This window comes from Protopterus annectens, chromosome 9.part0, assembly GCF_019279795.1.
Source record: "Protopterus annectens isolate FY-2018-M chromosome 9.part0, PAN1.0, whole genome shotgun sequence".
NCBI lineage: Eukaryota > Metazoa > Chordata > Ceratodontiformes > Protopteridae > Protopterus > Protopterus annectens.
In genome coordinates, this window is record NC_056743.1 from 1,418,387,275 (window position 1) to 1,418,412,491 (window position 25,217).

At 39.9% G+C, this 25,217-nt stretch overlaps 1 protein-coding gene across 1 annotated transcript in view; it reads left to right on the top strand.

The window, feature by feature from the left end:
* Positions 1–2,134: 2,134 nt before the first annotated feature.
* Positions 2,135–25,217, top strand: part of CNNM4 (cyclin and CBS domain divalent metal cation transport mediator 4) — a 1,037,549-nt gene continuing 1,014,466 nt past the window's right edge. Inside the window, exon 1 of the mRNA XM_044084379.1 lies at positions 2,135–3,654. Within this exon, the coding sequence (XP_043940314.1) occupies positions 2,277–3,654 (1,378 nt within the window). The 5' untranslated portion in view covers positions 2,135–2,276. The remainder of the gene's footprint in view (positions 3,655–25,217) is intronic.

Genomic DNA, 25,217 nt, shown 5'->3' on the forward strand with positions numbered 1-25,217 from the left:
AGCTTGTTCTCTACCATCAATTCACATTTTTTGCTGCACACAGTGCAGTGATTGCCCATTAGGGCTACATCCCGCTTGATTTAGATGCCATCAAGTCAGTTGCCAGCTTTTGGAGTTATCCAATGTGGGGTATTTTTTGCTAACATATACTGTTTTTATGGTTTGCTCCTAAAAACAGTACATTTTATTTCAAAATGCACTGTTTTATGAGACAAATCATAATCTTACTTTGACTTTCGCCTTCTCCAGGTTAGGGGTCGCCACAGCGCAACTCCGGTCCGTTCATAAGTGGCAGTGGATTTTACGGTGCCGAGTTGCCAGCCCGACGCCCAGCCTTCAACGAGGGCACGCCCATCCACGCTCGCACCTACCTGCATGTCTTTAACATCACACGACCGCGGGAGGACATGCAGACTCCACACAGAAGGCGCTGTAGCCGAGAATCGAACGGGAGGCAAATCATAATAACCAGTGCAAAATCTGTGTTTGTTTTTCAGACCAGAATGAGGTTTCTGGGAATTTTTATTTATCTCTGCTGTTTCATTTTATATTAAGGTGTTTAAGCTATTATATAATATTTTTCCAGCGAACGAGGAAAGTCCTAAAATGCTAGGTTGCATTTTCACGTTTCTTTTAGCAGAAAACAGCTACCCAAACTAAAACCTTACAGAAAAAGGTGGGCAATAGTAATCTCTCTTCGCCAACATTTTTATAGATCTTTGTTCACGTTTCTAGTTTACTGGTCAGTATTGCCGCGTGCCATCCATGACTGTGTACATTCTAGGTCATTACCGAAACGCAGACTTAAGACAAAACTAAAACAAGACGAAGATAATTTGCTGGTGGATAACAAAGTAACAAATTGTATGTATTCATATTCTGATTTACATATTTCAGTAGGGGGTTTTGCAAGAGGAAACCGAGAATATATCTCTCGATCTGTTAGCTCAAGAAATCGGGACAAAGCCGAAAAATAGTGAAATAGACTGTGTGTTGGGGGGGGGGGGGGGGGTTCCATTTTAAATACTGCTCTGAACGCTTAAAAAGTTGAGAAGGATAACAGGTTTTGTATGGGCATGCATTTTCTAAAGAATATGAAGTCTGGAACTCCAATGTCTGTATTTCAGGAATGACTAGACCTCAGTGATTTTCCAGAAAACCACAAATTGTATGAAAAACGGACCCAAAATATAAGGCAAAAATCTGGACACTGTGAAAATCTGAACAATTGACATCTATGACTGAGAGGGTGGCCACGGACGAGTTTTACGGTGCGTGATATGGCAGGATTATCAGCCATTTTTCCACAACTGTATTACTATTGCAGAATTAAAAATGTTATACAGTCCTTGTTCTTTACCTGTTATTCATCGTGAAATGCAGACAGTACAGAGGTACAGCTTGTCTCAGTCTAAGACAAACGGGCCCTGGGATGGGAAGCGAACTATCCAATTGCCTTGTCAGATGTGCAGTAATCCCCCTCCCTGCTTTGGCCACCTAGCTGCTAGGTCATACACCACAGACACTCTCGGCCTTTTACTAAAGTATTTTGTACGTGATAAAAATGCAGTATTTCATGACAAATATGCAAGTATTATAGTATTTAACTACCACGACTTCGTGCATAAATATTCTAATTAACAGAACGTAAAAGAATTCACGATTTGAGGCCTTTATCAACGAGGTTCTAATATTTAAAAAAGGGAATAAAGCTTGCAGTCGACAGTGCCGAATTCACAAGCTGATAGGAAATAACTATCCCTGCATCGCGATTCGCGATGCAATTCAGCACACATGAGTATTTCAGTGGTTCATCCAGACGCACGTCTGAGATGCGTGCTAGGATAAAAAAAAAACTCCGAAAGAAGTTTACGCAAACTGTTTCTGACAAATATCCTTTTACAGGTGAGTCCAACTCAACGTCATTGGACACGGGTTTTTAAAGAAGTAGTTCCTGAGATTGACAGTCTACAGGCATTAACGATAGAACTAAGACCGTCGGCAAATCCACCTGTTACCTGACATTCCTGTCAAAACGCAGTCATCCTAACTTTATTCCCGGCTTTTCTGTATTTCAATCCACCTTAAAAAAATCCATAGCGAGGTTCATCCTTAAAAATGCATAGTTAGTGGGTGGAGAAATGCAAATATAAGGGCGGAGTAACTAAAATGTCAGTAGCGTCACGGGCCGCCAGTTTACTCTTCCCGTGTTTCGGTTTCCCTCCCATAATCTAGCTGGCCAGTCAAACAAGCAGTCAGGAGTTTGTGAAAGTAACATGGCGGCGGAGTGGCAGCACCCTGGGTTTAGCTGCCTCTTCCAAACTTGCTTCTGTTTATTACTGTGGGTTTTGGTGCTTCCTAGGGTCGGAGGAGAGCAAACCGGCAGCAGCACTAGCACAGTCATCCTGGGCTTCCGGCTGATAAACAGCAACAAGTCTGTGAACACAGACTCCAATGGTCTTCTGCAGGTAACGGAAGGCAGCCGAGTTGAGCTAAGACTGTATGGGCTTCGCATCACTACAGAAAGCTGGGCTGCCATCGCATTCACTGAGCAGGACGAGGTGCAGAACCGAAGTTGTTTAGACCGGACTAAGGATATTGTGGTCCAGCAGAAAACCCATGATACTAGGGACAACTCTGGAGTTATCATCTTGGATATAAAGCCTCTAAGAAAAAGTGAGACTTCTAAGCTCTATCGACTGTGCACCTGTAATGGGTCTGGTGACAGTTGGGTACTACACAAGGGCATTGATGCTCAGATCTTGGTGGTGGAAGAGAAGAAGCCCTTTCTACCTATCTGGCTACAAATCATTCTTTTGATTTTGTTACTTACTTTGTCAGGGATGTTCAGCGGGCTGAACTTAGGACTGATGGCTTTGGACCCAATGGAACTGAGGATTGTGCAGAACTGTGGCACTCTCAGAGAACGTAAGTATGCTAAGAAGATTGAACCCATTAGAAGAAAAGGAAACTATCTGCTTTGTTCACTACTGCTTGGAAATGTGCTGGTAAACACCACATTAACCATATTCTTGGATGACTTGGTAGGTTCAGGCTTAGTGGCTGTGATTGCATCTACTGTTGGTATTGTGATATTTGGTGAAATTGTGCCACAGGCTCTCTGTTCCAGACACGGTTTGGCAGTGGGAGCGAATACCATTTGGCTTACAAAATTTTTTATGCTGCTTACATTTCCACTGTCTTACCCCATAAGCCGGATTTTAGATTGCATTCTTGGACAAGAAATGGGCACAGTGTATAACCGGGAAAAGTTGCTAGAAATGCTGAAAGTGACTGAACCTTTTAATGACTTGGAGAAGGAAGAGCTTAGGATGATACAGGGAGCTTTGGAACTCCGAACAAAAACAGTGGAAGATATCATGACACCTTTGAATGATTGCTTCATGATTTCCAATGATGCTGTCTTGGACTTCAGCACCATGTCTGAGATCATGGAAAGTGGCTACACTAGGATTCCAGTTTATGAAAATGACCGGTCCAATATCATAGAGCTCCTTTATGTCAAAGACCTGGCTTTTGTGGATCCAGATGACTGTACTCCACTTAAGACCATTACTCGATTTTACAACCATCCTGTGCATTATGTTTTCCATGACACTAAGTTGGATGCAATGCTGGAGGAGTTTAAGAAAGGTAAGATGTTTAGAAGTGGAGTTATTGGGAGGGTACTTTGGAATTAAATAAGGGTAAAGCATGTTTAGGGGCATCTCTTATGCTTAAAATCCTTTTATAGAAGTGTGGTGCCTAATACAGAAAATGTGCATGAGGAGTGGCTTCGTAAAAGGAATGGTTCAAAACTTTCTGTTGTAGACACATTTTGAGTCTGTTCTTTTGCTTTTTTGTGTGTGTCTTGTCTTTTCAGTTATCCAAGTGTTTGTATACTAGAAAATGTATGCCCCCCCCCCGAGAGAATTCAGCATTGTTACATGACTTTTTTTTTTTTTTTTTTTTTTTTTTTTGCTAACGATAGAAACATTCACAAACGTTCTCCTCGTTTTGGTGACATGCTGCAGCTGATTGAGAAAGCAAGGCTAATGCTTTAAACTGGCCTTCATGTGGTTAGTGTTAATGCCCTGTAACTGGACATATGTGGATTACTTGCCAGACTTAGTTTGTTACACGCTTTTTATATATATATATATATATATATATATATATATATATATACGCACACAGACTAGTACTTTCTGGTTCAGAATTTCTTGTGAATTATTTATTACTCTGCAGTCCGCTTTTTCATGGAAAAAGCTTGACATTTTTTTCTGACAAGTGCTAACCAGGAGATCTCTTAGTGAGTTAACAGTGTAGACAAGTCTTCTTTCAGCTTTTCACGGTTAGGGGTTGCCACAGCGGATCACCTGTCCGCTCATGATTGGCAGTGGAGTTATACGTTGTCGAGTTGCCAGCCCGGCACCCAACCTTCCACAGAAGGCACACACACACACACATACTCACTCACACCTAGGGCCAATTTAGAGTGACCAATTCACCTACTGCATGTCTTTGGGATGTGGGAGGAAACTGGAGCACCCGGAGAAAACCCACGCGACCATAGGGAGGACATGCACCGCACAGAAGGCACCCTGGCTGAGAATTGAACCAGAGAACCTCTTGCTGTGAGGCGGCAACGCTAACCGCTGCACCACCATGGCCGCCGTACCTTAACAGTGTAGACAAGTAACAGGCATAAATAAGAAAAAAATGCTTTATTTTCAAATATGGCATGCTTTTGGAATGGGCATTTGTACTTGCACTGAAGTTAGTCTATCTGGTCAGTGTGAAAACTGGCAGTAGTGCTGGGAGTTTGAACGTTTTGCATTTTCTTGGGATTTTCTCACATTGTAAAGTAGCTGTTTTAGAATTCTTATGTCCTGCAGCTCAACATAGTGATGTATGCTGACGTTCTCCTATTTTTAACCTTCAAGAAAACTATACCTGAACTTCAGCAAACAACACAAGACACTCCCTGTAAACTTTGCAGCTGGACATCTAGCAAGAGATTAAGAATCTTGCAAAATATTTGCCACCCCCACAAAAGCTTACTTTTGTAACTGGCATATCCCAAAATATTGTGGTGCCCAACTAAGTGGACCTTTCCCTATCTTTTGCATTACACATAGATGTGATAGTAAACAAAACACTCTCTCAGCTGAAAGTGTTATGTAATTACCCACCTTCTTTTTCCCATCCCCAAGTGCATACCACTCCATTGCTAGATTTCTTTTAATTCCACAAGATTACAATTCACTTGAAAGTGCAAATACTTAAAAGTTACAAATAGATAACAAAATATGTGACAGAGTTGCTTGCCGGCATACACACCCATCACTGTGATCAGGTAAAGGGTTTTCAGTGGTTACCCATACCATTCATCTGGCTGTTGGCCAGCAAACAATTAAAATGTGTCCTAGAGTTCATGCTGATTTCTTGTCCCTTGCTGTACCATCTACTTTGGCCCATGGGTTTCATGCCTTTGGCTATTGTCTGCTGTGCTACGTAGCTGGGCGGTAAAGAGCCCTGCCTTCTTTCATATGTCATTCCTTTGCTGCTCATAATTAATTTTCTGCAGCCATATAATCCCGATTGTGTATTTGATAATGATTTGGCTTTTCAAGGCACATGCAAGTAATCTAATCTCTGCAGTATGGATCTTCTGTTCTGGTATGCCACAGGGCTCTTTTTTTTCTCCTCTGACCATATATGTTTTGTGCGTGTGTGTAAAATAAATAAATATATATATATATATATATATATATATATATATATGTATATACAGGTTTGGCAAATTATTGAAATACTAAATGTTTGAACTGCAAAAATCAAACCCAGTGCAAAAGGTTGTAAAATGTCAAAAAATAAATCAGAAAAGGAAAAGGCTTTTCCTTTTTTGCTGCTTTAACCATACCAATAACTGCAGACACAATTTATCAGAATTTCCTCATTAGAGAGGGTGGATAAGAGGCAGGGTTATGGTTAACGCACATGGTGGAGTGGGAGGGCTTGCTTTGCACCCTGTTCCACCTTCCTAATATGTTCTAACCCTAACCCTACACTTTACCTGAGAAAAACCCTTCCCATATTGTTGCCATTGAACACAATATCACCGACACAGAACACACACAACACATTCATCACCTAACTTTAACCCCTATCCTAACCATGACACAGTACTCCAGTTAACTTATCTCCTTACCCTAACCCACAGACACACACACGCACATAACACACTCCCGCCTCCTTCACCTCCAATCCACACTTATCTCTGAAATCCTGTTCATTCAGTGAAAGTGCACATTTGACATTCTTGGTACACCCTGCAAATGCTTAACTTAACAAATATTTGGTAAAATGACAATGGCCTATATATAACAGACGTACGCAATCACCAATCCTGTTTTTGCTGATATTAAACTCTTCACAGTTATTGTTCAGACGTTATTTATTTATGTTTTGTTGACTCTGATATGCCAGTAACTGTATGCCGTATTTTCAGTGTGGCCCTGGAGTGGCGTTCGTACTGACTAGGGGAAATTTGATCTGGTAGATGTGGAAATTTCCTACTGTTTTCAGTAACTGCTATGTCATTTCTTACATCCTCTTGAATTACCACCATCCTTACTTCTCAACTGTTTCTGAATTTTCTTTCATATTGTGAACCTGTTCCTTGTAAAATTTTTGATTTTTCTTGTAAATCACTGACGATTGCAGTCAGTCAATGGTGGATTAGAGTTTCACAGTTTCTTATTGTTAAGAAAATTTGAGTTGATATAAAATCTGTTCTTTTAAGTATATTGGAGTAATATCTAAACATAAGAATATTGCCTGACCATTATTTTTGGTTTTGTCTATAATTCTTAAGCAAAAAATTGAGAGGTTCATCACTAACTCAGTACACTTAGGAGCGCAGCACTCCCTTATGCTGCACTACAGTATTTAGTATTAGAAAAAATGAGTCTAAGGTCCTGATATGGGAATAGTTCTCATAGCTGATCTAATATCAAAGGCAATTGTGCTACTTATTGAGACACAGACAAATGACTCCTCTTCAAAATGACTTCAACAACACGTGTTAATGAAAACTGCTGTCCCTCCCACTGAAACAACCTATGAAGTAAAGTTTTTCATTCCAAAGATAAGTATGTCTTCCCATTTCTTACAGTTCACTCAATAGACGAAAACCTGCAAAATTGCTATAAAATAAGTTTTGGTAAAAATCTGAAGGCCTTCTCAAAACCTGCTAGTTTATTTGCATTCTGTTCTGTATCATGGCATGTCTGTCTGCTTTTTCTGCATTACAGTGCGGAAGCTATTCTAATACTATTTAATTCAACTAACTACTGTACAGTAATGTCTGTAACCTTTTACTTAAAATAAATTTAAAGTAATCAATGTATGTGTTGCACTGAAAGCTTGCTAAAAAGTTCTAATTGACATTATGAGTATGTTGTGTCCGAAAAGGGCCCTTAAATCAGTCCTCTTAGTAAGTCACAAATAAATAACTGTACGTGTTTTCCTGTCTTGCTGGAGAAGTGTTGTGATTGTGATATTCTTAGTTTGAGGTTGATCTTTTTCCTTTTTTGAATATATCACAGTGGTGCCTTAGACCAATTCAAAGTGCTATTAGCATTGTGCTGGTCGGCAGTATCAGTGAACGTTATTATTCCCTGTGGCATTTATTACTTCCTAGATTGTAGAAACTTTATTTATAAGAAACTGTGTTAGTGGCAGTATTTTACAAATCATGCATGCAGAAACAGAGTTTTATTTTTTCTTTGCGACCAGGTGAAATAAATGATTGTTGCAGTATGTGCAACTTGTGTATATTGTCTTCAGGTGATATGCGGTGACTTGATACAAAGCTTGAATCCCTAATGCTGGTTGCAGCAAAGTAGGACACTGACTCTACTAATCAACAGACTTGCAGTTGCATTTTGAAAACTTTTGCACATTTAAGGTTGAACTTATTGTTGAAAGTTTAGTTTGCATCCTGGGGCTTCAAGTTGCTTTGCAGTTGGTTGATCTCCTCTTGCATATCTCTTCTAATTCCTAAAACCTAGCTAGCTCTGTCTGTGCTGCTCTCAAATCTTTTTTAAAAGGTTTATATTCCCAGATTGGAAGGATTATTTTCAGTAAATGCATTCTACTACCTTAGATTGAATGTAGCATCTTAATAAAATAATAACATTTCTTTCTCATTAAAATCTGCTTATTTTATTAGAAACTGTATCATCATCATTCCCTTTATTAACCTCAGTTCTCCATTTGATTACCAGTCTAAGAATGCTTAAGAGTTCCTGCTGAACTGTTTGCTATTCAGACTTCTGAAAGACTGTCTGTCAAAAGTTCAAGACCCATGATTTTGAGCTTCCCAGCTGTGAAATATGGTGTAGTTTATACAAGAAATACAGTGAATGTCAAAACTGACTGTAATGTTGTTAATGCATTTTACGGAAGAGCCCCACACACACACACACGCACGCACACCCATATTCACCACAGCAGCATCTCTACTGCATTAACACCAAGCTTATGGTACCTCTGAGGAAAGGAATAATCAAATCTTGAATTTGGTGTATATTCCTCAGTATTCACATTTTTACTCCCTTTTTGAGGATTGCTGGTACAGTCCTCCTGAATTTTCGAAGGAACGTGTCAGACTAGATTCTTTTCTATAACTTAGTCTCCAGACTAACAAACAGCAGACATCTGTGATCCTAGACCCCCTTAAAAAAATACAATGACCACGGTTTCCTAAACTTAGGATCAGAAGTTCTGTGATAACCTTACCACACAACTTAGAGATGTGTCTGAATACAGGCTGTTCGGAACTCATGTGAACATAACTACCTTCAAAAATCTGATATTCCTAATTGTAGCTCACCCCTTATTTAGCCACTTATTGTTTTACCTTGTGCATCACTGTCTAACCTGTTGTTTCTTGCAATTGAACCTTAATCTCAGACGTAGATATTCTTTAGCATTGCATCACTATCCTTTGCTCACTTAACTTTTATAATCATCCATGAAATCTAAAACTACATAAGTGTTTTATTTGCTATTTCTGTAAGTGTTTTGTTTGCTGTTTCTGTCAAATGCATTTATTGCTTTATGTATTTGTAATTTGTGCAATTTTGTTTGCTTTTGTTACTTATATGCAGTTCTGTTTTTCTGTATTCTTGCTCTTTCTGCCCCACTAATGTATGTATACCTAAATTGTCGTAGCATAGAAGGGATAAAGGTTTTCCGCAGGCACTTCAGTTCGTTAGCAGATTAAACATCTGAGACACTGACATGGGAGGATGGGTGTGGATTCAGGAGTGCTTCTGGTGCTTGATGTCCAGTGGAGGTTGGGAATGTGGAGAGGGAATTTTTAGTGGGAGGCATGGGCAATGGCTAAGTCACCATGGTTAATTGGAGGCATTGGCAGTGGCTGTGTCACCATGTGTGATGATGCGAGGTATTGCCAGCTATGCCAGGAGAAGTAGTGGATGTGTAACATATGCCAGCATAGCTAGCTGGAATTTAGTAAAGAATTGTATGTTATTTGAATATCAAACTGATTTGTACAGATGCTTGTGTTGAAAATGTATTTGTAAAGTTGCTTGTGGTATACATATACCAACGGTCTGCCCTGCAGGACAGAAAAAGAAATGTACATGCATTATTGTAACTGTTTAAATGTATATTTTGTAATGAAGGGAACTGGAAGAGAAGAGATTAATCTCAATTCACCTGACTTTGCAAACTAGTACGAAATTAACATCACTATGACCTAGGCCCAGTAATTTATCTTGCAGATCTCAGTGCAGCCAGAGACAAAAAGTCTGTATTAAGAAGCAATCTGCATTGTCATTGGGGTGAAATAATTGCTGCTCTGGAAAGGTGGAGGTTTGAAATTGTTTATGAATTCCAGGAGCTGCAGCAGATTTTAGCAAGGCTGTGTGTGCGAGCGCACATGTGTGTGTGTTATTGACACGTGATTAAATTCTGACAGCTTCTAGTTAAGGGGGGTTGCATGGGAAACAAAAGTCAGATGACCAGATATATGTGATGTCATTCTGTAATCCATCAATAAAATGATGTGGGAACCTGTCCACCTATGTTATTTTTAATATTTCCTGTGTTTGAAACTCTGGTGTTTATTGTAAATGTATATTTAGCATTTTCATTTTCTTTTATTATTAAATATATTTGAACTTTTCATTGTGGCTGGTCCTTTAGAAAATATTTTAACCTTTGAGAGTACTTGTATCTATTGGAGACACTGTGGCCACTCCTGAAAGCCTGGATGTTTGGTCAACAGTACCATTTGTATTAATATTAATTTCACTCAGTATAATTAGGTACCCTTGTGAGAGCCTTAGAGTAGCTGACTTTGGCGTGTCTGGTGGCAGTGTAACTATCTTATAGCCTGGGCAGAAGGGGGCATAGCTAGTAAATCTGTGCCAGCCTTCCCAGGTGTGTGTGTGTGTGTGTGTGTGTGTGTGTGTGTGAGCTACTTGGAGCAGGGACACAAAGCACTAGTTTCACAGAGAGAATGCTGGAGGACTTGGCTTGGACACTCTGCTGAGGACTTAACTCTATAGCTGTGCCAGTGGGAAACCTTACCATGGACCTGGGGAGAGACAGAGAGAGAGAAACCCACACTCCAGGCTAAGTGTGTTCTTAAGGGAAATTCTGCTTAATGCAAAGAGCTGCATCTGAAATTCTGCTTAATGCAAAGAGCTGCATCTGGAAATAATGGGTGTATTCATTTTTATTCCAAGTGAAAATCTCTATCCAGTGCCAATGGTGAGGATTTAGGCATCTTGATTACTGGCCCATAGTGGGGACGTCACACTGTGGAGGTAGGATGATGTGCCAAACTGTTCCATTGCACACATGTCCCAGAAATGGCACAAGTGTGCATAGGGGTGGGGAAACAGGACATATAAGAAAAACACTTTTCTGTCAGTATTAGTGGGCTGTTCATGTACCTTCAGTTTCCTCACTAGCCTCAGATGAGAAGTGGGTCAGTACCAGCCTGGGGAGGGCAAAGTCAGGTACAGTAGTCCTGGTGAGTGAAGTGTGGACATGGAAGCAAACCAGTGGGGGCAAAAAAAAAAAGTGAGTGTGTATTAAAATTACATCCATCTCTCTTTCTGTCTGCTTTAGGTGTTTTGTTTTCTGCATAGTAACACTGTTCTGCATATGAGCCTGGGCTATGCCTGGCTGGTAGAACCCTTTAAATGTCTTTGTGGAGATGACAGATGCCTTTTCAGCTTGCTTTTGGCATGTTGGATCATCAGCAAAGGTAGTCATCGATGCGATGAGCATATGTGGAGGGATGTCTCTGCATATGATCCTACATACCCGTCTGTGGGACAGATTTCCATGTGGATGGATTGAGGAACATTTGGCACAGACTGCCTCCAGAGATAGACTATTGGATAGGATATCCAGTGTTCCTGCTGTGGACTGTGGCTACCTGCAGATCACCAAGGACCCCTTTGTCTGGGTGTATGCACTCTGTCTGAGAGTATTATGATTTTTCATATTGCTGCTGTTTCTTTTACTGTGTTTCACGGCTAAACCACTAGTGTTGAATACTGCAGGCTGGGCACACTGTAATTGACATGTGTTCTGAAAGGTGTCAGTGTTGACATCCACTCCAAAGCCCATGGCACAAGCATCTATACTAAGGACATTGTTGGGGCTGGCAGTGGTGCCACTGAAAAATCTTGGCCAAGAAAAAAACTGTGAAGAGGCTTATGGTACCAACAGTGACACTTTGGTCTTGGTCCCTACAGAAGTTGATAGGGTAACTAATTGCCTGTTCAGAAGATGTGGGTATCAAGAAAGGTTAAAACTAATGTATTTTGTGATGCTAGTGGAGTGAACGGCTCTAGCATCTTTTTAATACTTGTGACTTGTGTTTTTACCCAGCCGTACATGATCTGGAAGAGTTTTTTTAACTTTATTAGCTTTTCACAGATTGTTAAAAAGAAAACGTGCATAACATACAATCATAACTCTAATATTTATGTAAACTGTTAAAGTCCTTTTCTCCTTTAAATCTCACTCCTCTTCTTAAACATTATTCTGCATGTATTGTTCTCACAGATTTAATTAATTTCTGTGCAATTTGCTCCTTCTGTTTTCTAAAGATCCCTTCTCTAGTTGTTCTATCATTTTTGCAATGTCTAATATTTCAAGTATATTTGGTTTGGATTTTGATTTCCGTTTTCTATTGATTGCTTTTTTTGACAGCCAACAAAATTTAAATTTAATAAGACCTTACTATGTCTAGGCAATTTCAAGTCCTGTACCCTAGCTCAAAATAATTATTTCCTTAGTTACAGCCATTTGCCACTCCCACCCTTCAGTATTTCTGACAGAGTAATCTGTTGGGAATTTTTAAAATTTGCCAACTCATTACATTTCTAAAAAAAACATGCTTACAGTCACTTCACACCTGCAACATTTGCGGTCTACTGGAGGAAAAATTCTTGGTGTGTGAAAATACCTATGCAAACACTTCCAAGCAAAAAGTCCTAAACTGTCTGGACTTTGTTGCATACGTGGGAGCCATACATATGTCCTCCTATTCTTCCCATGTAAATTGCTTTTCCAGTCCCTCTTCCTAAACTTTTCTAGCTTCCTCTGATTCGGGTTCCTGTTAGAATGACAAAAACACATTTTGTCAAATGTGTTTTCATCGACACATAAAGAGCGAACAGGCAAAACAGCGAAAGCGTCTGTTCAGCGAATTCTTTCCCTGGGAAAGAAGTCGCTTGACTGCTTCGTTGCTTTGCCATGTTTTGCACTGTAGTGTGGTCTGAGATTCCCTTATCCGGTATAGCTCCCAAGCGTAAATGTGCAAGAGTTACTGACCTTAGGGTTAGGGTGCGGGTTAAGGTGAGTGCATATGTATGAAAGTGTTTACTTTTTTGTTTTTTTGCGTTAGATGTATGGTTGAGTTAAGTGCATATGTGTTTTAAGCTGTTTACTTTTGTTTCAGGGGGTCGAATTAGGGTTAAGGTAAGTGTTTATGGAACTGTTTATGTAAATGTGCAACATTTACTGACCTTGGGGTGCGGGTTAAGGTAAGTGCATATGTTTTAAAATGTTTACTTTTTTTTCTTAGATGTATTATGGTTGAATTACGTGCATTTGTGTTTTCAGCTGTTTACTGTTTTTGGGGGGGGGGGGTTGGAATTAGGGTTAAGGTACGTGTGTATGTGCTTGGAAGTGTTTACTGTTTTTTTTTGTTAGAACAGCGATTTCTTTCCCCTAGGAAAGAAATCGCTGTTCTGAGGTGTCGACATTTTCAGCTTTCACTGAAAAAGGGTCAGTGAAACATCATTCGCTGCATTCAGTGTTTCAATATAGATCCTCTGATTCTTGTAGTTATCTTGCAGATTTTATATGCCTTACTAATTGTCCTCATTTTAGCAGCAGCTTCTGTCTTATATTTGACTAAAAACTTTGCCAGGGCAGTATTAACTTTGGACTTCCTATCTCTTTGCTTATGCACTGAAATCAGTCTTTGATGAGGAAGGCAGTCACTAAACTGTGGTCCAAACTTTTCTTGGCTTCATTCCAATCTATTTCCCCCCTCTCTTCCCCTTCCCTCTGTAACTATTTGCTTCTAATACCCTGGTTTCTTTGTCGGTTTTCTTCAGTAACTTCCAGCCCCTGTTGCTTAGTTTATGTACTTCTATTTACATTTACCCCTATTGGAAAAAATCTCCTTTCTCTATTCACGTGTTGGTTTTGTTCCTAGAATACTTTCTGCTACTTTGTGAATATAATGTCCTGTATGCATGTTATTCTCCATAAGGATTTGCATCCCACTCTCTTTGTTTCCTGAACTCCCCTCCTGCTTCATCATCCTTTTCCACTTTGAATTGTACCCTTTGGCTTGTGTTATGTATGTAAGAGTTAACTGCGCAGCTCTGAAATATCCCTTCAAATTGGGTAATCCTAAACCACCTTGCTGTTTTGGGAGGATCAGCTTGTCCCACTTAACCCTTGTCCTCTTTCCCTCCAAGATAGAATCATCAACTTTTTAAATTGTTGTCCATAACTTCTCTACTGTATGATAAAAATATGCCTGATCTGTACATAAAACTAAAAAGACTAAAACATTTTCATTGTTTGTATCTTGTATTCATGTCCATAAAGCAGCTTCCAGTTTCTCAGTTTTTGTATTCTCTTTTATTTCGTCTCTCCCACATATCCTTAACTGGCATAGCAGAAGCATTTTTAATCTGTAGTCCTAAATACTTCATCCTATCATGCCCACATGAATATAAGTATTGCTGAACCAGTTTGTGTGTGGGTACGTAATTTATGGCCATAGCCTTTATTTTCATTAATTTTCTATCCCCAAATTATTTTAAACTGTTTCACAATACTGAGCTGTCCTCTTCTGGATTTATCAGGTACAAAATAATATCATCTGCAAATAAAGGCAACTTTTCCTCGATTGCCGTATCAATATATCCATGCATTTCTGAATCTATTATTTTCTTTGCCAGTGGCTCTAACAAATGCTAATGGCTCTAAATATAAAACAAATAAAAAGGGGAGAAGGTATCCCCTGCTTGTTTCCCCTGTTCAAGCACAACTTAGAAAGGAACCCTCCCACTTCTATTCATGCCTCGGATCCTTCATATGTCCTCCTAATTAAGCTTATTATTGTATTAGGGAATGCAAGTGCTTCCATTGCCGTACTCAAAATCCTAGCTGACGCTGTTGAATGCTTTCTTTGCATCAAGACCCACTAACAACTGTGGTATTTTCTTATTTTATTAATGTTGTCAAATGTTTGCCTCCCCTCCACATATCCACTTTGAGCCATATTTAACAATTTTGGTATTACTTTTGCCATTCTTTTAGACAGTAAACACTTTATAATCAGACAGTAAACACTTTCTAATCATGGTGTAAAATTGAAATGGGTCTATATAAAGCTGGGTATAATGGGTTTCTTTTTAGGTAATATAGCAGCCACCACCGCTTTCTTCCAAGATGTTGCTTCCCTTCATTTTAACATACTTTTAAACAAAATCTTCCAGATCTTTATCATTCTTTTCCCACCTGACTTCCACAGGAGTACCATCTGTTCATGGAGACTTTCTGAAGATTGATTATACATCACCAGTTTTTTATCTCGTCTTGTCCTATCTTAACTGTTCGTTTTTGAGCCTTATCTACTCTTAACCTTGTCATAGTTAAGTCTTCCATAAGTATTTCCATTGGTGCTCCCTATTGCACACACAAATAACTGAGAAAGCTTTAATGCTAACATGCAGTATATGTTAAGTACAAAAACGTTTTTCCTTACAGTTATCTCTTTCCTACCTCATCCTCCTCTCTCCTTAATGTTCTTCCAGACGTCAATAGCATGAAGTAGGGCATACATGAAGTAGGGCATACATTTTGGAGTCCCCTACAAGTTTTGCAAAGTGAAAAAAAGTCCAATATTAACAGGTTTTCATGTTCCTCAATGTTTCACAAAAGTGATTGATACTTTGTAATCCAGCATTTATTAATTTCTGAGTTGCTGGTTTTCTGCTTATTGATCTGTCTCCCAACTCCAGTTTCTTGTTCATTTTCAACATACTCCTGGTTTTCTAGCCAACTCTTGTGCCTTTTTTCTGTCCATCAAGCATTTTCCTTTGGAACACCGGAAAGGGTTTCACTGGTATAGTCTCTCTATAAGCTTTATTATCAGAAAAATAAGAAGCAGAATCCCCTTCTATTTGATAACTCACTTTTTGTTGGACAAATTTTTGCATTTCCTCCTTAGCATGTTCTGCATCAACAAATGACTTATAATCCTCCAGGAAAAAAATATTCTGAAGATAACTGGGTACATCAGCTTGAATCTCACACCTGCTTCTTGAAATTACCTGGTTGCTGGAATAAATTTACTCTTCTGCCTAGTGTAAGTAAACATTTTTCACAAACACTGTATAATCTCTAACTTTTAATACTTTTATCTTTCTGCACAGTTTTATCAGAATCAACTCTTTCTGCTAGTAGGATTGCTTCTTTACTATTAGAGGTCTTGGCAGCTTTCTCGTGACCAGGTTTGGTGCATACACATAATGTGCCCTTTCAATTAACAACTCCTGTTGTGGAATACCAGTCCAGTTACATATTTGTGCTTTTGTAAAATTAATACAGTGTATTCCTTCCAGTTTCTCTGATACAACAGAAAATCTCAGGTTTTCCCTATGTGTTCTGTCCTTTAATTCTACCATTTTTGAAACCTCTTTTTGAGCAGTCTTCTTCATTTTGTCTGATTTTTTTGCAGTGTTATCAGCTCATCTGAATATCTGTTTAAAGGTCCTTTCATTTTTTCCAGCCTTTTGTTATTTGAATTTATATATTCCTCAGTGTATTTTTTATTATTTTAATCCGCTCTGAGCACATTTAACTTATTTTTTCCTCTAGATAACTGGAAATCATGTCTTACACCAAAGCTAGAGATTGAACTGCTTTTTGCTGAACAGCTGCAAGATTCTTCCCAGGCAGTGTTTTCTCTTAACCTTTTGTGGTTGATTTTTCTTTCAGGTTCTCTATATTTCTTCTTTGCTGGCATCCAGGTAGTGCACTTACTTGCCAGTAATGGAAATTTATCCAAAAAGACAAATTAATTGGCTGTCTTTTCTGAGTGTCTGTTTCCACACTCTGGGTGTGAAATAAAGCTGTTTCTTGCTGTGAAGCCATATTGAAGTGCTGCAGGTTATTGTTTTTGAGCCCTTGGCACCCCTTAAAATATGTGAGGCCTTTGTTCATGGCCCATTTCTTCTTTGGCTACAAGTTGGGACTTGCTTCTCCCTTGGGATGCTTATCTTATTCAAGAAAATAACATGCAGACTACCTTCTAGTGCCCTGTTTTGGCAGGGTTAAAATTCTTATCTTGGATGATATTGTTTCTAGTGGTTGTTACCTCAGCCAAGCGAAATTTGGAGTGACAATATTTTTATCCACTTTACTTGGTCGTTTATGCTGTTCCATGTGGTGGGGACATTGCGCAACCCAGCCTTTTGCCCCACCCTATTGACAAGATTGCTGCTGTCAGATTGCTGCCTTCACCACTTGACCCCTTGGATATGGTTTTAGTTTCATCCTATCCATTCCCGTTTTTCTGTGCAGTGCTTGATATTCCATTTTATGATGATCCCATGCCTCTTATCCCAAATTATTCATCCAATAACTTGCCACTTGGATCCTTGCATATCGAGACTCTTTTTTTTTTTGCCAGCCTTTTTGTTCTTGGGCCAGTGATATTTTAAGTCCATCAGTTTTATAAGAGACCTTTTGTTATCCCAATTCCTTTGACAATTATGCCCAGTCTCCAACTTCTTTTCTTGGGAAAGGTTATTGAGGAGGTCTTCTATAAGCAATTCTAAGATTCACCTCACAGTCGGTGAGTTAATGGAATGATTTCTTTCTGGGGTTTGCACTTACCATAGTAGGGAGATGGCTCTTGCCTGAGTTGACATCTTCTGATTTGCTACAGACCAGCAGTAGTATTTGGAATTGGTCCTCCTAGATCTTTCAGCAGCTTTTGATATTGTAGATCACAACGTTTTGCTAGAGCATTTATGAATTTATGATCCTACTGTGAAGTTTCCTCTGTTTGTATACCTCCTGGCCATTTTCAAAAGTTTGTTATGGAATTGATTTCTCCTACCCACCCTAGTAGTATCACAAGGCACAATCTTAGGCTCTCCTCTTTTTTTTTTTTTTTGATTTTAATATGCTTCCATTGGGAGATCATATATTGAAGAGGGATTAGTATACTTATGCTGATTTTATATTCTCCTGTGGGAAAAAGAGGTAAAGTTGTGTGTCAAGTGAGTGTTCCGTGGCTGATTTCCTAGAGACCATACATTACTGGCTTACCAATAATAGTTTGAAACTTAATACCCCCAAAACCAAGGCTATGCAGCTCATACTACCTTGACAGTCATCTCTGCTCCAATCTGTCTAATTTCTTCTTCTGTGGTGGCAATAAGCTTGACTTCGTTTAAAAAGGTATGCAGTTTAGACATTATTTTGGGTTGTAGCCCCCTCACTTTGGGACCAAGTGCCGATTGTTGTGAAATCATTGTTTCCTTGTGGAAGACATCTCCAGGTAGACCTATGTGTTATGTTTGATGTATTGATTTCTTTTAGACTGAATTGTTGTAATGGCCTGCATATGAGACTTCCAACATCGAGCTTGATTGCTTACAGATAATGTAGTACTCTGTTGCCAGTCTAATAAGTGGTATGACTCCTTAATAGCATATTACACCAATTCTGCACAGAATAAACTGGCTTCTGGATCATTGTAGATTTGGTTGTTGGTTATAACATGGTGTTAGTGTATTTGTCTGTTCATGACTTTGGGCACTTACATGTGAAGGAGCTGGTTGTGCTGTATACTGCCCATCCCAGCTTTTGCTTCCTGCCTCAAATGGGCTGTTGGTGGCTCCACAGGTGTACAGTGATCCCTCTGATACCCATTCATTTTCTTTTCAAATTCTTCACTTGCGCTAGTTGACTTTGGAGTATTCAGCTTTGGCTGGCTTCCTTGGAGCACTTAAAACTAATCTTTTTGAAATAGCTTTTGATGGGTGGGGGTGACTCTCTTATCTTAATCCAGTTCTGGTGCTAAAGTCTCTCTGAATCTACCCAATAAGTTGTTTTAATATCTTTTATTTGTTGTATTTTTTCAATATTTTTAGTATGCAGTGGTGTTTTGTGATAATGTACATTAATGAAGTGGAAGTTTGAAGCTGTGTATCACCCCATCCTTCATGCCTAAGATAGCTATAGCGACTTTAAATCAGTCAGGTTTTTTTTGACATTTGTAACCCATTTTCAGTCAGGGCCCGGAGAAAAAGCTCCAAATGCAAATAGAAATACAGAAGTAATATTCAAAATAATAGGGACAAGGTTATGATGTTTAGATAATATGCAATAAATTGACAGAAATCACATAGATAATGGCTAATAGAATTTCACAGTGGATAATTTTTTACAGCTAAATTAGGCAGCTCAAGAGGTAGAACTGGGAGTAAAGAGATGTATAGTAAGATTAGAGATTTTAAACTGACATAGAAAAGAGGAAAACGTTGTAGGTTAAAAAGATTTATGTACTTGCCATAACTTGGCAGTCCTGAAAGGCTTGCAACGATAGAAGAACTGCTCTCATCTCTAGGACGTTTATGTGCAATTTGGTGTCTATGGGAGAACCACACTCCATGTACAGTCTTCCCCTGGAAATGCCCCCAAACAGGGAAGTGTCCATGGTCACTGTGGCCTTGGCCGGAGGGAGTGAAAAGGGCCTGCCTAGAATGAGATCCTGAGATTGGAGCCACCAAAGAAGGTGTCGTCTGCGCACAGACATCAGCCTTATGGGTATGGACATGAGTTGAGACAGAGCTGACCACTGAATCGCTAAGGTCCAGTGTAACACCCGCATGTGATACCTTGCCAGAGGAATGAGCTGAATGGCTGAGACCATGAATCCAAGGGTTTGAAAAATCAAGTGAACTGGGGGAAGTGACAGGTTGATCTGAGTGACCTGTTCCCGGATCACCTGAACCCTGCATAGAGATAATGTTGCACTCTTTGAGACTGAGTCTAACAGTACTCCAATGAACTACAACAGTTGTGTGGGGACCAGATTAGATTTTGAAAAGTTAACAGTAATCCCCAAATGATCAAAGAGGGGAAGAACCTAATGGAATGCTTGTAGCAGTCGATGCCTGGGAGGTGCCATGAGGAGCCAATCGTTGAGGTATGGAAAGACCTGAACCCTCTGCAGCCACAGGTGAGCTGCTATCACTGCCATACATTTGGTAAACACCCAGGGGGGCTGTGGTGAGACAGATGGGTAGGGCTGTGTACTGGTAATGATCGGCTCCTAGCCGGGAGAAAAGACGTTTTCTGGAATGCCTGTCTATCTTGATGTGATAGTAAGTGTCCTGGAGAACTGTGAAGCACATCCAATCATTCTTGCATAAGAGAAACAGAATGAAGGGGGTCTTCCTGCTTAGACCACCGATTAATGATCCCTCGCATCCTTGGGACCTTACTTTAGTTTTGAAATTTCTGACTAGGAGTCCCTTTGAGCCTGCTAGTTCCTGCAATCTCAAATTCTTGTCTTGGAAAACGGCCTTCCTGGTTGCTATAACTTCTGCTAGGAGGGTTTCTGAACTGCAAGCTCTTTCCATTGCTCCTCCTTACATGATTTGTCACAAGGACATAATTTCTCTCAGGATGAATCCCTCTTTCTTGCCCAAGGTTGCTTCTGAATCTAATCTAAACCAATATATTCAACTACCAGTGTTCTTTTCTAATTATTCTAAGAAAGGAGAGTACATTCTGCATACTTTGGACATACACAGAGAATTATGGTTCTACCTACATAGGACTAAAGTGTTTCGCAAGTCAGAACAGCAGATTGTGGCCTTTCCCCTAAATAGATGTGGTCTGCGGTTTCTAAGGTCACTGTTTCAAAATGGATCTCTAGGTGCTTTTCCACACTCTACAACAATAGATATCTTGAGGTTCCAGGAAGAATCAGGGCTCATTCTATGAGGTCCATGGCTACTTCCTCAGTCTTTTGGTCAGGCTTTCTATTGATGACATTTGTGCTGCTGCCACCTGGTCTAATCCTCGCACTTTTATATCTCATCACAAGCTAGACCTGATTTCCAGGAGCAGGGCCTCCTTTGACTCCACAGTGCTTCAGGTGTCCTTCCTTGAGGCCTCCCAGGATAAATGGTAGCTGTGGACTCTGACCCTATGGTGATGAATAATGACATGGATAATATCAGATAGTTATGCATCTACCATAACTTGGTATCTGTGTTATCCTATGTCATTATTCATCACCTTTCCTGTCATCTCCTTACCTTGTTCTTATCTTGGAGGAAGTTGGAGTGTTTTCTTTGGGTCCCGGACTCTTCCTTCCAGTTTTGCAGGAGTATCCTTTAGGAATATGTTAGCAAGAGCCTTGGATCCGTCTGTTGCCGGCTCTGATCCGATATCGGATCCTAGACCCTATGGTGATGAGTAATGACATGGATAACATCTGATCTTAGTGTAGGTGGCTCAAGTTATGTGGTTACAGGGACAGATATGATTATTGAGGTAGTGGCATCTCGGAGCAAATTTAAAGGATTTTATAGACTCTGAGTAATAGAGGAAGGTAGGGCATTCCATAATTTGGCTACGGTATAGGAATAAAGGCTATGTCCAGCTCATTTATTGGGTTTGGTTAAGAGCTGCTTATTAGTGGACCAAAGATACAGGGTTGGGGTGTAGGTTTGTAGATTAGTCTGAACTGAAGGGCAGCTTTCTGGCTTATAGATTAGTTTGTGTGTGAGAATTAATTGGGTGTAATTTAGGTAGTGGGGGAATTCAATCTAGTTCATTTCTTTAATGGCTAAGCAGTGGTGTGTGCGATCTAGCATTTTAGTGGCAAACTTTGCTATTTTATAGTAGCATGATTGTGGTTTATTCGTAAGTGCTGTGTGGAGATTAGTGAAGATGGGGGCTCCATAGATGAGGGAGGAGTAGACTGTTTGCCAATTTTATCTTTGTGGGCTTCTCAATGTAGAGATTATGTCTATAGAGTTTGCCGAGCTTAAAATGATTTTTTTTATTGAATTTTGAATATGCTGGTCAAAGGAAAGTTTGTTCTCCACTGCAGAAATAATCTTGTTTGGTCTCCAAGGGATTAGTTTGATTCTGGAGCCTCCCATGCTCCCCGAGAAATCAATTCAATTAGTTTGTTGGCGGGCATGGACACCCAGGAGGTAGATGGATGGGATCCAAATACCGCCAGGTACACTAACTCCTCAGATGAGGGATTGCCGGACTCTCCGCCACCCCTCTGCTTCAAGATCTCAAGGATGTCCCTGAAGGAAACATCATTGGGGGTGACCTCACCTTCCTTGAGGTCGGTGCCTTCAGTGATGAACTCCTCAGTGGAGTCCAGGTGTTTCCTCTTGCACCTCCTCTTCTGAGGAATCTCCTCCATGAGGTGTTCTGGGGAGGTATCAGAAGAGGAGGAGGAACCCTGGTGGTAGCCTGGGGCTTATGGACCTGCTGTCCATGTGGGAGGTCTGCAAGGTAGAGGACTGTGGATCCGACAGGAATCGTCTGAACTGTTGAAGTAGACATAGCTCTCTCCAGAGCCTTGAAAGCTGACTGTCCCTGAGAAATGATGGAACCCCAACCTGAAAGACAGTGTCCTCTGGTTTCAATCCCCTCAAATTCGGGTGAAAGCAGCCTCAAAGTCAAAGTCAGGGCAGGACTGGTCCTGGCTGAAACTCCAAGACAGGGGAAAGTTCTGAGAACTTTGGCGCTGAATCCATCCTCTCGGATATGACCAGGCTGCCACAACCTCGAGAGGTGCCTGGCTCCAGTTGAGGTGAGGAACTCCAAGCAGGAGTCTGAGCCAAGGAAGGAAAGATCCTCAACTTTGGTGTCAACAGAACCGGTGAATTAGATCTGACAACTCCAAAACTTTAAGGGAGGTCAGAGGAGGAACATGAAGTTTTACTTTATAAAATCTAATTAAAACTCTGGGGAAAGATCGGAGAAGAGAAATCTGCTTAAAACAGACAACAGGGCAAAATATGACTAAAACTAGGAAGAAAAGGTAATATAAACTGTTGAAAAACCCTTACTGCTCGAGAGCCGTCAGGAATGACCATGTCTTTGCAAAGTGGCAAACGAGATCCAGATTAGGAGAGATGCATTGTGGGTAGGGTAGGGAGCTCAAGAGCTTTTTGGTTGACATGAGCTTTTGCAATGGCCGAGTCGGATCCAAACCCATATAGAAGAATTCTCTGAAGTCTGCTTGGGATGTATTATACCTCTTCAAATAATTCCAAAAAAAACCTAAACCTTCTCGACTTTGCACACTTGGGAATCATGCAGATGTCTTAGCATTGTCCCTTTGTCTATTGCCTTTCATTTCGTCTTTCCATTTTTTCTAAACTCCTCTGACTAATTATTATGTATGTACTTATCATGCACTATTTTATGTTTCTTAATAGTTATCCATTTTAAAATCAAATTCTGTTCTAGACTCGATTAAAACTCTACTAGAACTGGTCTTTTACTTAAAACTCCCTATCCTATTCTCTTTGCCTATACTCTGCCTTCCCTACCAGGTATTAATAACTATCACTAACCTGCAGTCTAAACGTTTGCTTTGCCTCCTCCCTTTGTGTTATCTTTCGCCTCTGTAGTTATTTGCTTTCAGTACCATGGTCTCTTTGCCAGTTGTCCCCAGTAAATTCAAACCTTCTCTTGCCTATTTTGTGTACCTTTACTTGCTGTCATCTCTATTGGCAAAATCTCCTTTCTTCATTCCTCCGATGGCTAAGTTCTTGAAATACTTTCTGCAACTTTATGAATGTAATATTCTGTATGGTTGCTGTTCTTCTACATCCCGACACCTACTCGCCCCTCCAGAAAACCACACTGATCCATATCTATTAAACTTGGCAAAACCTTTGCCATTCTGTTAGCTAGTATAGACATAAACACTTTGTAGTCATGGTTTAAAATTGAAATGTGACACTACGAAGCTAGGTCTGAATGGACTTTACCCTCTTTGGGTAATACAGCCACAACAGCTTTCTGTGAGGATGCCGGACTTCCCCCTTATTTTAAAATACTGTTAAACAAAACCTTCCAGATCTTTGACTTTCTTCTCAGAAGTATCTATTCCTGGAGACTTCCATGTTGATATACTATACATCACCGTTTTAGTATTGTTTTTTTCTGTCATGGTTATTAATTATTTTCTTAAATTCACTTATATTAAGTTATAGTTAGATATACATTAAAACCATTGCACATTTTTATGCATTTGTTTTCTTTAACATTATTCACTCAAATATTACATAAATTGCTCAAGTAATGGCTTCCTTGAAGTTTCATTTCTCCTACTGAACATTATTTTGCATGTATTGTTTCAACAATTCCATGTAGTTTTCTCCTTCTTCTTCTTCTTTCGGCTTTTCCCAGTTAGGGGTCGCCACAGTGGATCACCTGTCTGCTCATGATTGGCAGTGGAGTTTTATGGTGTCGAGTTGCCAGCCTGGCACTCAACCTTCCACAGAAGGCGCACACATGCACACACTCATGCCTAGGGCCAATTTAGAGTGTCCAATCCACCTACAGCTTGTCTTTGGGATGTGGGAGGAAACCGGAGTACCTGGGAAACCCACATGACCACAGGGAGGACATGCAGACTCCGCACAGAAGGCACCCCAGCCAAGGATCAAACCAGAGAATCTCTTGCTGTGAGGCGGCAACGCTAACCACCGCGGCCGCCCTTTTTCTAAAGAACTAATCTCTAATTCTTTTATCTTTACATTATTCAATACTTCAGTAGTTTAGATTTTTGTTTCCATTTTCCAGTAAAAATTAGTAAGGCCTTGCTAGCTGTAGGTAATGCAGTTTCTATATCTCGGCTCAGAAGATTTATTTCCTTAGTTACAGTAATTTACTCCTCCACCATTTCAGATAAAGTACACAGTTGGTTATTTTTAAAATCTGCAAACTTGTTATATTCCTAAAAACATGCTCCAAATTACACCTCCCATTCCATCACACCTCCAGAATTTGCTTTCCATCTGAGAAAGACTTCTGTAAAATCTGCTTGGAGTATAAAAATACCTATGCAAACACATCCATGTGAAAATGCATAACCTAGACTTTGCTACGTATTTAGGAGCCTACGCATGTCTTCTCACTGTTCCTTTGTATATTGCCTTTCCATTCTCACCAGTCTTTTCTAACCTCTTTGGACTGATTCTCATAGTTATTATGCATTGTTTTATATTCCCTTTTTAACAGCAGCTTCTTTTTTAAACTGAACTAAGAACTCAGCCAGAGCTGATCTTTCACTTAACACTACCCTATCCCTTTGCTTATACTCTAATGCTATCAATTCCTAGTAGGTAAGGCAGTCTCCAACCCTCATTCCACTCTATACCTTTCCTTCCCTAGTTATTTGCTTACAATACCTTGACTGCTTTGCTGATTTTCCCTATAGGTTCATAGTTGTTCCTAGGCTAATGGCCACTAGGGCCCTTACAAGCCTAGCTGCACAACCCAAACCATTTGGGTCCCAGGTATCTTATGGGAGGAGCATGTTCGTAGGAAAGTAGCTTAAG